The 18,246-nt window shown below is 39.2% G+C and overlaps 1 protein-coding gene across 1 annotated transcript in view; it reads left to right on the top strand.

The window, feature by feature from the left end:
- The window catches only part of igsf9bb (immunoglobulin superfamily, member 9Bb), a 110,153-nt gene that overhangs the window by 30,190 nt on the left and 61,717 nt on the right, over positions 1 to 18,246 (top strand). The window contains exon 3 of the mRNA XM_051078711.1: positions 9,347 to 9,493. Coding sequence (XP_050934668.1) covers positions 9,347 to 9,493 — 147 coding nt within the window. The remainder of the gene's footprint in view (positions 1 to 9,346; positions 9,494 to 18,246) is intronic.

The raw sequence follows: 18,246 nt of genomic DNA, 5'->3' as shown, positions 1-18,246 counted from the left end.
TTACACAGGGGGGCCCTTACCTCCTCTCAGAATTCATTAGGAGCTACTCAGAGTTTAACATATGAACTGTTGGCCTGCTGAATACAAGACTGATCAAAAATGTCTTTGGGGAGAAAGATGTGTTCCCTTAAGCTTCCCTGTTGTTTGAACCACACTAAAAAAATGAGCTTACAGTTTCGTGTGTGTTGTCACCTGCACTACGTGTCAGACGGTAGTCAGGTGAGGTTGAACATTTGACATTTACTCCATTCTTGCTTGGTTACTCTGGAGATAACAGGTGAGTCCTCAGATATGTTTTTGTTGTTATAGATTGATAACTACTGTTTTTTAATATGAACTTGACAAACAGTCATATCTTTGTTGGTAATTAACACTTCCACACACTGTTTCTCAGATGCTTTTGTGTGGTGATTATCTGATCAAGCACAGCTTTGAGGATTTTGTTTGGACACTTTGATTTGTAGTTAGATTAGATAAAGAGAAGATATTACTGTGGTCATCATTTACTTACGTGATAGGATTTGTATTACAAAAGACTTGGTCTTACAGCTAAGTCCCATTTTCTCAAATACAAGAGACTATATAACTACATAGTAGTTATATATATATCTATATATATATCGATATATGCTGTGGTAACATGTCTGAAGTTGTAAATATAGAAATGTGGTCAAAAAATAGGGTTACCCTAATTAGAAACCTTTTGCCATTATATACTAATCTCCAGATCTGTTTGAAAGCCAGCTGATTGATTGTCCATCGTCTGCATCAGATCTAGGAAATTGTTTCTTTTTAAAGTGTCCTTTACACTCCTTATCCCACCTGCCTCCTGCAGCAGGAAGAAGAATAGTCTGACAGACTAAAAGATGGAGGCAAAAATACAGAAACTTTGTATAATCTCTCTGCATCCTCACACACTTTGTCTTCATTGATTAGATCACTGACAGGAAAGAAAGCTGAATTTCAGAGGCTATGCTTACAGACTCCTAACCACAGTATAAAGAGCAGTAGGATGTGAATGCAATCCAAAGTCCCTATAGAAGGCAGCAATTACATCATTAAGTCTGTTAGCATGTTAACATTACAGTCAGACTGTAGTCAAGATGGTAGTTAACGCAATAAAGTGTGCAAAACAGAAGGGGTCTGAATACTTCTTGTAGCCACTGGTATAGTAAATAATGTTTGTGTGAATCATGTATTGCTGGATGGTATTAAAGTTTTGAAAATATGATATGCAGTTAATACTTTTGTTACCGTATGTATCAACATTCAATTAGTCTTAAAGGACACTCCACCTCTGCTCAGTCTCCCGTTACTGTCTTAACTTGCTGCATTTTCCATTTTCCAGTCCAACAGACACATCACAGGCTTTAGCCTTTAGTAAGTCGATGATTTATCTCTTTGTTTCAAAGTGCAGCACTGAAATATCTGTAGGTCTATAGCCGGATGCAGACTGACGCCAACCTCCCACTGTGCTTCAGTGTGACCATAAAATTATGTCATGGGATAAAGTCACAGGTCATAGTCAGAGCTGCTGAGATACATAGAGGCTTACATTGTGTCCTCTTTAGATGTTGCGGGTTAATGAGTCGAGCCAACCACAGGGCACTGTTTCCTAGACACTCATCTGTCCTTGGTCTCAAACAAACCTTTGTCTTATTTTCTGTAGAGAGGAGGAAGGACAAAACAGGAAGGAGTGAAAATGGCAGGCCAAATATAAGACATTTTCATGAGAAAGTGAAGAGAGGAAGAGACAGACATACATTGATAGACAGGATAGCTCTGGCAGGAGGAAAGCAATAGAAAAGATGAAACTTTCCAGATGAAAAATGGAAATGGAGGAACAAAGAAAAAAATAAAGAAATAGAAGGAAGTCCCAGATTACACTGTTGAATGTCCCCAATCAATGTGGACGATCTCTTAGCTGGTCCAGAAGAATGGTGACATTTGAAAATGACTTACCCCAACTGACATTTTCTGAAGCTAATAAATCTGCTTTGCCCCTTTTCTGTCAAAGTTATGCAGAATATTTTGGGCTCACATTTAAATTAGCTCGCCTAGTTGAATACGAATCATAAAACCAATACAAGCAGACATTGTTGTGTGGGGCTCATACTTGAAAAAGACAAATACATATAAAACATTCAAGAGTCTGTACAGCCTACAGTATTTCAGCAACATTGCCTTTGATGAACACTATTGCAGTTGTAGCGTGTCAACCCGCAGCAGAAGCAACGTCCTCTTATGTTATCACAGTTAATGCCAGTCATGAGGAGTGGAGCTCTGTGACAGACTGCCATGTGTTGACTGCAGGAAGCAGATAAAAGAGACAAGAACTGAGGCTACACTGACTGAACAGAACAAGGCTGGAGGAACAGCTGGACTTGTGTCATAATTACTGCAATGAACAAAAGTCCTGCTGAGTGCTGCTTTTGCTGCCTTAGGGATACTGTTCTGTTCACTTGTATCATTATTGTGTGAACAGTTCTGTGGCAGTTATGCACTGTGTAATCCAACTGTGAACTGAACAAATAATTAAATAAAAATTTTGATCACTTTAAAAAAATCTATTGATCAGTCTGCACTTTTTTCGATCTGAACCATTGACAAGAATATTGACTGGGATTTGCCAGGCACTTGTCCCACTTAACAATATCTGTCAATTAATTGAATCACTTAAATCTATAACATATTTGTGTTTGCTTTAGTTAACAATCACTCAGAATTCCCACCAGTTAAAATATTTGGTGCATAGTCCTTTAGTGAATTACTGTTCTATAGTGGTTTGGATATCTGTGACATAGATTCTCTCACTTTAGTCACACGTGTAAGGAGTTTTCACATATCTTATCATGGTAGCTTGGATTCAGTACCCTCAGGAAGTATTCACTTTTTTCACACTTTACTGTGTTGTAGATTTAATTGTAAACTGCTATTTCTGCCCATCAATCTAAATTTTTCAAGTTTATTAAAAATCAAGGGCTGAAATCCCTCATTTCAAAGTATTGAGACCCTTAATTCAGTACTCTGTAGAAGCTGCTTTTGCAGAACTTGCAGCTCAAGTCTTCATGGGTAAGTCTGTACAAGCTTTGCACACCTGGATTTGGGCAGTTCAATTCTTCCTGGCAGATCATCTGAGGCTCTGTCAGATTAGATGGGAAGCATGAGCTGTCATCTTCAGGTGTTTCCACAGATGTTCTTTATGGTTTAAATCTGGGGTTTCACTTGGCTCTATCTTATACCCGGCAGAAAGCGGCACCAAGAGTAACGCAGTAGAGTACAGTAATGGAAAGAACAGGATTTGATCAGCTTTATTTTAGCCAATTTCATCCATTAACAACACCCCTAACAACTACTTTGAACACATACAAGATGAGAAAATGACACAATTTTCTAATGCGATAATGCACTATTTCACATTTTCCACACAGTTAAACTCAGGTGGTAATCTGACTGAGCACATACCTGTTCTCCTCAATTTACTGCTCACTTCCCCGTTTTTATGTGCTGTCAGTTTGGGTAGCGTTTTATTGTGTTGTTTAGATGACTCTAAGATGCTTTATGTGTAAAATACTGTAAATGCAAAATGGAAAAATACAATTAAAAAACAAAAAAACACAGCATGTGTAGAATTGATATTGAATAATAAAAAGATGCTCCTGTTTAGAGAATCACCATGTAAGTACAATGACAACAAAACACAACTTACATTTTCATTGATAACAATAATATTATCCTCTGAATTTCAAATACTATATGTTGCTAGGAGAAATAATAATGGTAAACCAGTCTTTTTTTTGGCCAAAAAAAAAAAAAAATCCTGGTACAGTTTCAACTGAAAGCTTGGGGCCACGACTTGTGATGTACAGTGAGAGGTTACAGAGGATTGTTGGCCCTGAAAAATTAGGGCTCCTCCCCAGAGATTCATGTGTGTCTGTGAAACAACCCTGCTAATGAATTGAATGGAATTAAAACCTTTAACGAGGAAATTCCTCTGCAGGGCTTAATAACAATGTAGTGACACACTGTCACTGCTCCAAAGGGTATAACAGTAAAAGAATGGACCTAATTGGCCCATTTTTTTCAAGCGATAGTCAATGAAATGTTTCTGCATGGTTTAGCTTTCCTTAAATAAATAAGAGCCACAAGCACCATAGCTGTGAATTAGGCTCCATGTAGGCTTCCTCTTCCTCCCTATAGTTTCAAATAATAATCTGCCAGGACTGGATTGCATGGTAATGACATCATCCATGCTTCAAATCTAAAAGGCTGGTACAAAGATGATCCGGATAAGATGCACTGTTCAGCCACAGTAAAGCCTTGTGTATCACTCTTCTAAATGCACTAAATGTCTTGGAGATTCCTGTAAATTGTTGCCATAAAGTAGTCAACCAGCTCTGATGTCCTGTGTCTCAAATCCTGTGTTTCATTATCCAGATTTCTAACAAAGGAAGACAACAAAGATCTGTGATTTGCTGTGTGTGATATGACAATTCTGCTCATGTTTTTGGTTAGTCTTCATTCTGAGAAGTGTTCATCTCTGTACTGATGTGCTAATAACCAGGTTTGCTTGAGAGAGGTCTTCTCATTAAAGTTGAGGAGCCATTAATCAGCAGATCAAATTAAAGTTAGGTAGATGGTCTGGAATATTTTTTAGAAGTCACATATCAGTAGATGAAGAAGAATGGTAAGAGACAGGATGGAGCCCAGTGGGAAAGTTTGAAGATCTCAGATGAAGCATTCATATATTTTCTGAAGGGGGACTTTGTTTTTCCTTTGTCAAATGATATCTCCCAGTGACTCTTAGATATGTTTCTGAACACAGGAGCAGCTTGTGGAAGAAGAATGAACAGTGTTAAAAAGACAGTATTTCTGGTTTCTACTGCATTGACTAACTATTCATCTTGAGTCCAAAATGTTACAAGAGTATAATGTTGAATAGTGGATGGAATAGTATTTAAAGAACTATGTCTTCACTAAAAACCAATGGGTTTGGGCCCAGGTGCCATGGACAGGGTATGGAAGTCAAAAATTATTGAGGGATGGTCCAACACCTTGTTGGTTTTGGTTATTTAATGGGATTTGTGGACAAAAAGAAAAATGCAGGATAATGTCAGCCTTTAAGTTCAACTGGTAGAAAATTCATTTTTTTGCAGTGGGCTATGTGTCAGAGAAATGTGTCTGAAATGTCACAATTTTAATCACCCTTGCTGTTGATGCGTCACAATGCAGGTGCCATTAGAATGATGATAAAACTTCCTCTTGACATCTTTTTGCATAAGCACAGGCTGTAAGGTGAATGTAGTGTGAAAACAAGAGTAAAACTTCATCAAATCCAGAATAGATTGACACTTTCCAGCTGCTGAAAATGTAGTCAGAGTTGGTGAACACTGCAGAAAGTGAATGGAAAGTATCACAGCACTGGTTTTGTTCTCACTCCAGAGATGATGATTGATAATTGAGTAGCATGTGACCTGTCAGCAACTCGTGGTAAATATAATATACGTCATTATCAGTGTTGTGGTATATGACGATGTTTGACATTGTTGTATATATTTCTGTTTCCTGTATGTAGTTATAAAGAATAGACAGAATAGAAATGAGACAAATAGGTTAGATCAATGCAGTTTTGAATTCTAAGTGTGCATTAGAAGACATTAAGTTTTAGCTGGTGATTCCAAAAATCATGTAGTGGATTAATTAGATACATCTAAACATAAATATCTGTACAAGATACCTCTGAAAATAATAGCTCATACAGAGTTAGATTTTTCCCTGCATTGTCAAACATCTGTTTTTCATTAATTACTCACAGTGACAGTTTGTCAGCCGTTCAGTCGTCAAGATGAATCTTAATTTTGTACAGATATGAGGTAATCCAAATACAGGTGCTGTATCCCCCTTCCAGGATATCTTTGACTGACAAGATGAAACTTTTTCCACTATGACCATCACTGATAATTATACACTTAGTAAAGTGCAGAAAACTGTACGCAAAAGAGTTTGTGTTTCATAGGCTCTCCTGCACTCTGCACTGTTTCATTAGAGACTAGATGCATTATTTGGAAATGTCCAGATAATGTGCTTTAAACAGATATAAGTAACATAAGAATTTTCAAAATTCAAATTAGATTAAAATTTTTTCTACAGTATCAAAGAAAGCTAATGGTTGCCTTCTGTACAGTGTGAACAAGAAATATTGGCAGCCAAGCAGCAGCATTTTACAAACACAGATTTGACAAAAAGCAAACAAATAGAAGGCTAGAAACACAGAGATGGAGATAGTTTTAAGTTTGATATTCAAACATTCAGTGAGGTTCAGGTTTTCACCAGTTTTCACCAGATGTGTTATACAGTGCAGGATGGAGTGATAAAGTATCTGATGTTTCACAGCTGTTATTTTTACCTCCTACTCCGATATTGAAGCCTGACACCTCGGTGACTTGACAGCACACAGAAACTGACAAGCTGAAGTTAGGGACTGTCTTTAAAGTGCATGATCTTTGTTAAAATCTTTTGTTTTCCATCATAAAAAACTTAAAATACTACATTATTTTGTATATTTTGTGAGCAGCTAAACGTACAAACATACAATGCATATGAGAGGTATAGACAAATTACCACTGAAAATGAAGCTTTCAATAAAGGTGTATGAATCCAAATTGATTTGGTTTTAATTATTAGGTACAGGCACAGATATACAGTGCCCTTAAAAAGTAGTTAGAGCCCTCCACTTTTTATACTCTTTTTTTTTTGAGCTGTAGATTAAGTTGTAAATCTACAGTCAATAACACATAATGACAAAGTGAAAACACTATTTTTTATTATTATTTTTAATTTACTAAGGTATTCAGACCCTTTGCTGTGGCACCCCAGGTTGTGGTCAGGTGCTTTCTATTTCTTCTAATTATCATTGGGATGTGTCTAGAACCACAGCACATACATATGTATACAAGGTACAACAAGTTGCACCGCATCTCAGGACAAAAACCAAACTGTGACACCCAACAAACTCTCTGTAGATCTCCATGATCAAATTGTGTTGTCAGGCAGGGCAAGGGTATAAAATAATTTTTGCGTGTTCCCAGCAGCACAGTGGCCACAATAATTGTGAAATGGAAGAAGTCTGAAACCACCAGGACCAATTTTCTGTCTGGCCAAATTGAGTAACTGGGCAAGGGCCTTGGTCAGAAGTGACCCAGAACACAACAATCAGTCTAACAGCGCTTCAGAAGTCCTCTGCAGAGATGGGAGAACCTGCCAGATGTCTGACAATCTCAGCAACTCCATCAATCATGCTTTTACGGTAGAGTGGCTAGAAGGAAGACAACTCCAGCTCCACAATTCCAAACAATAAACTTGGTGAACACCATGCGCTGCTTATCATCTGGCCTAGACCATCCCTATGGTGAAGCACGGTGGTGGCAGTATCATGCAGTGGGGGTGCTTCTCAGTGGCAGAAATGGGGAGACTGAATGCAGCCGAATACAGAAAGGCCCTTGAAAGAAATCTACTTCAGAGTGCACACATCCTGGGGCGATGCTTCACCTTTCAGTAGACAATAACCCAAAACATACAAGACAAAGCTGGAGTGGCCCAGCTAAAGCCCAGACTTGAAACCCACTATCAAATCATAAAGTGCTTAGGTGTTATTGACTGTTAATCAATTGAAAATGGTAATTTTATCCATTTACAATGAAACCTTCGACACAAGTGATTGGGTCTGAATACTTTTTGAAGCCGCTGCAGATGGCTGATTTGCATTATTCAAACTGCTGTTATTTTCTGTACTTTTTTGTGAAATATATCTTTTTTTTAAATTTAGTAGTAGGAGAGTGACATGCAGTAAAGGTCCGAGCGGATCTGGAGTCTCAGAGAACTAAGGCCCATGTGGTATGCGCCCCAACCATTTGGCTATTAGGACACCCCATGAAATATATCTTAATATACATAAATACATTGCAGCATGGTGCAGTAAGGAGTATATGCCAAAATTAAGCACCACTGTGCTTTCATACTTGAAGGTGAAGGTCAGAATAGTACCCTGTGTTTATACAGAAACACTTATGCATGGTGCTTAATACTTGAATGCATCAAATCCAAAAAGGACATCCAGTAAACTGTCAGGACAGATTGTTTACTCTCAAGCAAAGAGAAATGGAAGTGGAATCAAAGAGCAGATCGCTGTATGAACAAGTGGATAGTGAAAGATCCACAGATATTGTATACAGTATATATTAAATACATAGTTCACAGTCAGTAAGTAACAGAGTCTCTTTCACAGTTCCTTCCAGTTAGGCAAGAGAGGAGACAGACATGGTTGGAAGCTGGACAAATATAATCTGATGTATAAATAGCCTAACCAGGACACACACATACTCACACACCTCACACATACTCACATAAACACACAGGCTGGGGAACAAACACCACTTTGACTCTCTACCTTAACTCACAGAGACAGCCACCAGTGCAGCTCATATATTTACCTGGTGTGTCATCCTAAAGCGGGGATTTAGGGAGGCAAACAAAAAATTAGTCAGGAATACCCACAAAGTGGAGAGGATAGCAGAGAGTGAGGGGATTAATGAGGGATAGCTAGGCTTTGATAATGCTAACATTTTGAACCAGTGTGTGCTCCCTGAAAGCACTTTGTTTAGCCCTTATTGCCAGTCGCCATCTGTTATGATGTAGTTGCCAGATTGCCCCGAGCAACATCATCAATCCCCCTCTTTCAGCTTTTGATCTGTAAAAGTAAAATGCAGCTATCCCTGATTCTGTGCTTCCCAAGTCAAAAGCCGATATCTCTTCTGACGGACTGTGACTCCTGTGTAACCCTGAGGGTTTTCTGTTGTCATGTTGTCATGTTGGCCACTTCCCTCTCCTCAAAGGAAGTAATGACCTGTCCTTGCCTCAGTGCCTCTCCAAAATAGACCGCCACACATGGAGATGAGGACATTTCAGCCGCACTGAGGCTTAAGTGACAGATTTCACTGTGCATATACAACTGCAGTTGGTATCCTACTTTGATGTTGTGTTGCACATTAACGCTGCTGCAGTGCCTCTGTTTAGAAACAGGTCTTATGTACTGTGATGTTACCCAGAGACACCCACACTAACGCACCACAGTGTACTCAGTGATCCCTGCATATTTATATCTGAACTGTTCAAAGGTTGATTCTCTCTTTAACATTCATCTGGTGTTTCTCTTCTCTCTTCTCTTTGTTCATTCGCCTCTCACCTTTTCCTGCCTTCCCTTCATTTCCTTCATTAAATTCAATCCACCCGTCCTTCTCACCTCTGTGTCCCTTCCTGCTGACACTACATCTCTGTCTCTCTTGGCCAGGCCGGGCCAGTCTGCATGGCAAGTCCTCCCTGCGGATAGAGAATGTGCGTTCAGACGACCAGGGCTGGTATGAGTGTAAGGTGCTGATGCTGGAACAGCAGTATGACACCTTCCACAATGGTAGCTGGGTGCATCTAACCGTCAATGGTAAGGACCACCTGCAGATATTATTATAACTGTTAAATATAAACATCAGACTTAAAAAATGTGAAGGCAGTGGTGGAAAAACTGATATATATGGTACATATGTGGACTTACGTGTTATTACACAGGTATGTTGATTTTTTTTGTAATCAAGTATCAAGCCTTTGGAAGTATGCAGTTGATGCTCATAGCAATTTTGTGCAATTTGTTGGTGTCTGATTCTACAGGCACGAGGGCCCTGTTCACCTTGAGACATGCACACATTCAGTGCATGTGTACACACAGTATTACAGATAACTGGTATTTTAAAGGTCAGGCTTTAATACAATTTCTTATGCTCAAGAGCATAAAATTAGATAAACTTAGAAAAACTACTGCAATAGTGTAGAAAAAGTTTGAAGCTGTAAAACATTCCATTTCTTTGCTCTTTGTTTGTTGTGTCTCTGATGTTGCACAGTGTATGACTGCAGGATTTGAGGATCATATAGCTGATGAGAGTGATCAGAGTTTTGATTTAGTAAATTCAATTATAGACAATTGTGAATTGAAATGAAATTAATTCTTGATTGATCAGAAAGACTGTGAGGCTGGCACATACAACATAACAACCAATGAAATATTATAGCAAATAAATGGGTTCGGACTGCAGTGAATTGAATACACCACTGTCTCCTGCCTTAATAGAACACTCATACAATATTATTCACACGTTGGCTTATTTGAAGGTATTGTTACACTAGTTTCACTAGTTTTTTGGGCAGCAAACAACAAATACTGCTGTTTCAGATTAATCTGTTGATTATTTGTCCAATAGCCTAATAAACTCATCTGCTGTAAGGGGCATACCTGTAGCTGAGGTTAAGTAGCCGACCATAAAACACAGTGCTCCTGGTTTGACTCCTTTGTTGCATCTCTTTCACAATAATGCTTAAAACACTTAAAATGGTTGCTCTGCTATAAAATGGCAGATAGTAGAGGAAAAGTTTCAGAGCCCTAGGTGATGATTTACATATTTTGTCCAACCAAAAAGAAAAAAAACACAGCCAATCCTCATCTATGAGAAGCTGGATTGGGACTGGAGGATTGGGATGTCCAAAAATCAGCAGTTATCATACCATGAACATATAAAGCAAAATTCTTCTTTTCTGGTGCCAAATTTTCATAAAGTGGTGAGCTGGGCAGAGACACTGTCCAGTAAAAGGTTACTGGACAAAGGTTCAGTCCTCATTATAAGAAGTCCAGTGTACCTTTGGACAAAGGACAAAGTTGTCCCTGAGGAGAAACACTGAAGTCCCTACGTGCTATGTCACTGACAGTGTCTCTGGAGAGGAGCAGCAGACAAAAATAAGTCCCCCACACAAGTGTAAACACTCACAGTACTCTCTCTCAGAAACAAATATTCTCCCCTTCATTTGGTACAGAAGCTCAAGCATTTATCTAGTCACTTAATCAGACAGCATATGATGATGCTAGTTGCTGTGGTAACAGACAAACCACAGACCCCACCTCCCCCTTCGTGGTCACGGCACATTAGCTTAGTTTCATCAGTGTTGCTCTTGTTCTGTTTGACTTCCCCTCACCTCTCCTCTCTCTCCCAGAAGTGTTTAAAGGCCTCGGGCTGCCTCTCGTCTGTTTCTCTCTTCATGTCCATCACTCCAGCACTGTCCTTTATTGCCTTGTTGCCACATTAGACATGAGCTGCAGCGCTTTTATCAGTTGTCGTAGTCAGACAGTGGTGTTGTACAGGACACAGCTGATTGAGTTGCTAGTTCTACAAAAATGTTGAGGTGAGCTTTGGTCAGAGAAAAATAAAGACTAGAGTCTGTCAGTTTATGATTTAAACTGTATAGTTAGAAATATCAAACAAAAAAAGTCATTGTCAACATATAAAATGTTGAAAAGTGTTTTATCTCTACAGAACCGGTGGAATCAAATCACAAACTACTACTACTGAGAATAGTAGGTCTGCATTCAGTCCAGTTTTGAAACATGACTCCACTACAAAGCCTTACAAATTTGATGTTCTGTACACCTTAATCACTGTGTCCTCCCTGCTGCCTTTGTTGAATAGGGAATATATTTAAGTGATGAGATAGTTGTGAAATTAAATACATTCTATTGAATTTATGGGTTTCTAGTGTTTCATTTTTTTCACTAAGATAAGAAAGACAAAGCAAGATGTCAGTGAAGGTGTAGGAAATAGCCATTGTAGGTGGAGGTCAATGTGAGAATAAACTCTTAACACGAAAAGCTAGCTTGATTCAAAAATAGTAGGCTATAAGATGGTATGTGTTATGGAGCTGACCAGTGAAAGGCATTGGAAGACATGTGGGAGCTGGTTGGTGACCATTCAACAGTCAAGCTCTTTGAGGAGGTAGAAGTTCACATGGAGGGCAGGAAGTGGCAGGGGAGTGCCCTGCTTGACAGTCACCGCATTCACCTTCATTCACTGACAACGAAGGTGAGGTTGCTGAATCCAATGAGGCGTGCTCAACGCAATAAAGGTGAGAGGAGTCTTCCTCATCCTTTGATGGAGAGACATACAGCAGTGGAGCTGTGGCAGGGTCAGGGGACCAGGGCTCTGGGGATTTCCTGCTGTTTTACTGACTGCTGATGTCATCCACATACAGCTCCACAGGAAAAAAAAACAAAACAGAAAAACATCTCTCTTGTCTGGCAGGAAGAAGTAGTCCAGGCAGGATGTCCAGTCTTTGATGGCAGCAGTGTGTGTGCTGTATTGTAGCAGATGTGCAGTCATAAGTTGGGTGTCATAGCAGTCATGATGGGGCAACATGGGTGTGTAGGTACACAATAACATGATCAATCAGTGTCTGTAGACGTCATAGAACATACTGTTAATCAACTGAAGAGACCTTTATAGCTCTCTTTAATATAGAGTTTGAAAAATGTTCCAAATGTTGAAAAACAGAGGAGTTTGTATTATTCTTATTCTTCTGAGTGAGAGCAAAAGTTAATGATTTTTTTTGTCTTACATCCAAGATTTTACTTTTAGCAATTTAATAAATACAGGCCCAGCTTCTCTGTGGTTGGCTGAGCATGTACATGCAGATTTTCTGATCACAGACCGAGCTCCATAAGGCGGTGAAGCCTGTGAAATAGCTGAAAGACACTGAAAAACAAAACCTTTTTTTTTCTTTTTGCTTACTTTTTATGTGATCTATGAGGCATCACCTACAGAAGATGAATCCATCCCAGCTTCACATCCAAGTCTCTGTTAGTACAGTCGATAACACAGTGCTGGCAGATATGTAATCACCATGAATCAGTACCATGCAACATTGGTGTGCATCTTTCAGTGGTAAACCTGTGACTCCCATAATGTCTGTCAATGCGTAGAGTACAGCTCTCATCACCTGGGTGTCATGAGTGTGTTGAATGCTTAACTAAGTGTGTCAGCACTATATTTTAAAGTGTGGCTGATATTTTTAGGGTTTACAGTATCCTTAAAATGCAGGTATCTGCTATATACCCGTGCTGGATGAATCTCCAGCAGTGCAGTCCTCTATTTATAGTCCCCCATTTGCAATCCACCTCTCCCTATCATTGTCAAACATCAGTGGTTGTCAGTGATTACTCTGAGCACTTTAGCTGTCAGCCTTGTTGGCAGTGAAGAAATAAGTGATGCATATAGATTCTGGATGAGATGCATATAGATTGTGGGTGTGAGTGCTATATCGCACTCATGCTTCTCCTCAACAGATTGACACCTCTGTTTCATTCCTGCAAACTTATATCGCCCTCAAACTTCCAAACAGAGTGTGAGTGGAGAACAGGATGATCTGTTTGTTAGTGATGAAATTATTGTGCAAGCTGTTTGCTTGAATAATTGTGAAAGTTTAGGTGAAAAAATATCAGTGTTGCATTGAATCATATACATCTACCTCAGTTTTGGTAGTTGTTAGACACATACAGTTTTTACTTAACAAGCAGTTTATAAAATGGATATATACGTATGGATAGATGGAAGTATGAAGAGGATCACTGTAACTTCACACAGTCCAGTGGGAAGTATCCCAGTTTCTAGCTTCTTGGGACATTACTGTCCACTTTTTTCTTCTAAGATGATTTAGACTCCCACTGTTACCCCGCTTTCCCTCACAGTGCAGGCCCCAATCCAGCGTGAGGTGATGCCAATGAAACAAGGTTCATATCTCACAGGGTTAGTCTTCAACCGCTCCCCCTAAAATAGCTTCAACACACCCTCCCGTGTGCCATCCCTGTATTCTGCAGCAGAACTCTGCAGTGCCTGCATGCTGCACAACAGCCCCACTCTCTCTTTTTCCTCTATCTTGGTGTCTTTCCTTCCCTCATATACCTCTGCATTTCTGTCTCCCCCTACCTCTTCTGTCGTCTTTTTTTCCTTTTTTAAGGGATGTTTGGTGCACGCACGCACGCACGCACGCACACACACACACACACACACACACACACACACACACACTCTTTATCTCAGCACAGGTTGAGGTCTTTGAATAACAGGGGATAAAAATGGCACTGTGCCCCCTCCCTAAAAACAGATTTACACATGACCACTGGCCACTGCTTATCACACACAGAATTGACAAAATACTGCATTAACAAATATCATCCTTTTAGAATCTGAAAAGCTTATACACCTATTTCCCATCTATAAGAACATTTTACTTATAGCTTTGTTTTGGATTTTCAGAATCCAGAGAGATTAAGATATTATGGGACAATAATTACCCCCCTTGGTTGTTGTGTATGGTGAATTGCTGATGCCTTCTGTGGGAATTTTTACCACCTCTGCAGTTTGGTATTTTGGTGGCTTGATGTTGCCTGTGGTGACACAGAAGGCCTCTGCATGATACTGTATCAGTCTAGTGAAACAGATGCTCCAGGACCAATGCACTAGCCTCTTTATTGCTGCTGTGCAATTTAAATAAGACTTTGAAATTAGAATAGCTTGCGCGATCAGGATGACACATTGAATGTATCGTTCTCTTTACATTTGTACTATTTTAATTTTTGCAAGCAGAACAACAGCTTGTCAAAACGATATGTTATCATCATGAAAAGTTACCATAAGTCTGCAGCTGTAAATGTTACTAAGCGGTTTATAAATGAATTTTGGTCCAAATGTCCTGCAGACTTAACAGTTGTTCTTAATGACGGCTTTCAGCTGTTCTATGAAGCATTAGTTAGGGTTATTAGCCAGTAGTAAAGCCAATAACCAATTAACTTCCTGTTGGTTAAGAAGACTGAAATGCACCTGTCCCATTCACCCAGCACATTAAATTTATCAAGTCTCTCCCTCCACATTCAACTGCATCAACCCTCTCCAACCATCATAGTTTTAAAACCTCTGCTAACACGTGTCTGGAGACTAGAGTGACAACTCTGTTTTCTCTCAGTGTTTAGCTCTCACTTTAGTTTTACTCATGTGTTTCTGTTTGTACTTCCAGATCAGCTGTATTTTACTGTTTACCGCTTGCAAACCAAACATTTCCTGCTGCGAGGAGGCTTTTATTGTGAAGCAGCTGTAGGAAATGCATTGCAGACTAGTCTACATAACAAGATGTGAACATACTCAGCACTGTTTTGTTTAGGAAACAGAAACAGCTATGTGAGCTGTTTGATGAAAAGCTACAAGCGACAGACTCCACTGTGGTTTGTGCAAACCAACACACCTTCAACCTGTCTTTTACCTGCCACACAGTGCTGTGGAAAAAAAAAAAAACTGGCACCATGTCAGCACAGCTTGAACGGTTGTGGTTGCTCATGGCACAGCTGAACATTCGTGAACATTCCCAACCCTGTCAAACAATGGTCAAAGCTAATACTGACAGCTCTTTTATTGTATGTCACTCCAGTTCAGCTTTATCGAGCAATAACAATAACACGCCTGTAGAGCAGAGAATGATCACAAAGTCAGGGATATTATTTTCACAGTAGATAAATATTTATTCATGTGACATCTTACAGAGAGATGCCTGCTGTTGTGATTGTTTTAACAGCAAGAGAAATATCTTTGATAGACATGTAGGTCTGTAAACACCCATCCAAAACTACAGTTTCTTACAACAAGGCTCAGGTCATTAGAAGTGCACAGTACATGATTCAACACTCTACACGGGTCACATGTATCTGGTGTTATCAAACTGTGAGAAAAGCGTGAGCAGCTTAGCAGAGCAGCAGTAGCAGCTCCAGTGCTCCATGTGTGTCTACATAGGAGGCATTCAGGCACTGTATTTAGTTGTAGGTCACCTGCATTTTGGAAGCGGTTAACACACAGTCACTGTGGTTACATACAGAAAACACAGGACAGCACACACTGTACCTGTTCTCCTCAACTTGCTGGTTATGCTACCCTATTTTTATCTGCTGTCAGTCTGTAGCTAAGTTTGTTCAGTTTTCTTCAAGAGACAGACTTTCAAATTTGTGCTGTAGAGGATAATCCACTTTGCATGGTGACTGCAGTTGCTCTCCTCTTTAAAAGAAATACTAACTTCTGCCAACTATGAGCAAGTGACTTCAACTTTACGTAGCAAAAAGTCAATCAAATTGTAGTGGGGCAACAGGCAGCTAGTCCCACTTGGTATCAAACTTTCATTTCTAAGACATTGTGAGCATGGGAGCAAGTAAAAACTGCATTTTTATCTGTTCACTCAGATAGTGACTGGACTGAAATTGCAAAAAGAATGATAAATAGCAGCAGAAACAGAGGATTTGCAGAATTCTTTAAATCCACACTTTGTTTTTACTTTAAATATAATTAACCAGCAATTAGTGTAGCTTGTGAATGCAACTCTTTATAAAAGCTGGGTATCAGTTATTGGGAGTTAAGTGTCCTTGAATGCATCACAGAGGAGAGATATAAAAATAGTACCTGCTCACAACTGCAGTTCACATGACAATAATATAACTTTGGCAAAAGGTCAAGGTAAGCAAGTTCCACGGCTGTGCAAACTGATTTCTATAGTGTGCTGAAATGGTTTTTCTTCAATATCTGTGGACAGTGGTCTAAAATAGTGTTTAGTATATGCAGGTTGTAGTTAATGCATTAAAATATGAAAAACCACAAGCCAAACTATATCATAATATTACAGTAACAGTAATCCCAGAAGATATCTACTGTACCTATCAGTATATATCTCCTCTACTGTCTACTATGACAACTTTAATCAAAAATATTGATATTTTCATGCACAACATTTACATGTTTTACTCATCAGTCTTTTATACCCTGCCATCCTTCAGCAACTGGAGTTAATCCAAAAATAAGACACACTTTAGGGGTTTAGGTGTTTCAATAACTCGTGCGTATGTTGAGATGGCTGTTGCTTCCGACCACTGGACGAGGAAGATGAAAAATAAACAACCAAGAATTTTAGCCCCAATGTCATTTCGACTGGTACGCAGTTTGGAAGAAGGGAATTCCAAACATTTAGCTGTTTTCTTACTTTTGCTAAAAAATATGAAATGAAATGATGGAGATAGATGTCTGTAAGAAGCTGCATGTTTGGAGTACTTCCATTGTTTCGGTCTCTGTGGTGTGGCAAAGCGTGTGGCGTAGAATTAGCACTATGTCCTGGCTTATGGCTGCAGATGGAATGACATGTTAGCAATTGAGAGGCTACAGGATTACACATGTAAGCAGATCAGCTTCAGTTCTAAAGTGATTAGACTGAGAATATCAAAACAGGAATTATGACCGAACAAAATCTGTATTGAATCACTGACAATATCGGCATGTGTGTGGATAGAATGGAGTTGGTCTGGGTTAAACCGCTGGGAGGAAGTCAGACAACACAGCTTAAGCATGTTTTGGTCGGAAGATGTGCCAATTGTCTCGTATGATCATCCCTCCTCATAATCTAGACAGCCTCTGAGCTAAAGAGGATTTTGAAAATGGTTTTACAAAATGCAGCAGGCCTGGCACATCACTCACTATCTTCACGTCAGTGTAAAAGCCCTGAAAGGAAAGGTGAAAAACTTTTTTTGCAGTTTATTTTGTTCTGATGGATTACTGATGAGATATTAAGACATGTTATTTTATCTACCTTTACCATACATATTTAATTTGAGGTCTGAGACGCATAGAACAACTTAGCAACTCCAACTTCAAGGTAGTCATGCCTTTGAAAAAGGACAACAACAACTTCTCCTGTTTATTAAAACAATGCTGCAGCTGCAGAAAATGTCAAACCTGTCTCTCCCTTTATGAGAAAGGGACAGATTTGTCTGTGCAGAGGTGTTTAAGATTACAAACAGGCTTTCATGAACTGCTTGTAAGTGTCTGATATGTATGTAAATGCATGAGCGTGTTGGTGTATGTGCGCTTACAGCACCAGCAGTGAAATACATTTATGTTTGTTCCTCAGTTCCTCCTGCTGTGACAAGCACATTTATTTCATGTGCTTGTTACACATCTAAAATTGTGAGACATGTTCAGCCAAACAGAGAGCAAAGGTAAAGCCAGGTCAAAGTTTACACACATGCAGTATTGAGTAGTCTCCTTGTTTGATTGACCAGTCAGGAATGACAACATTTTATTTTACTCTGAGTAAGAAGATACCTTGAAAGATTTATATGTCTTCCTCTAGAAATAGCACTTAAGCAATATTTCACGACATTTCTGTGCAATGATTGAGATGTTTCACTGGCTTTATTTATTTATCTGTATTTTCTGGCTTTCTGGATACATTTCAGGTGACAGTGCAGCAAAGTCTCAGTCTGTTTCTTTAAACTGATCTTCAGTCAAATATACTCCT

Source organism: Lates calcarifer, linkage group LG20, assembly GCF_001640805.2.
Source record: "Lates calcarifer isolate ASB-BC8 linkage group LG20, TLL_Latcal_v3, whole genome shotgun sequence".
Classification (NCBI taxonomy): Eukaryota; Metazoa; Chordata; class Actinopteri; family Centropomidae; genus Lates; species Lates calcarifer.
This window is presented reverse-complemented; position numbering and strand designations above follow the sequence as displayed.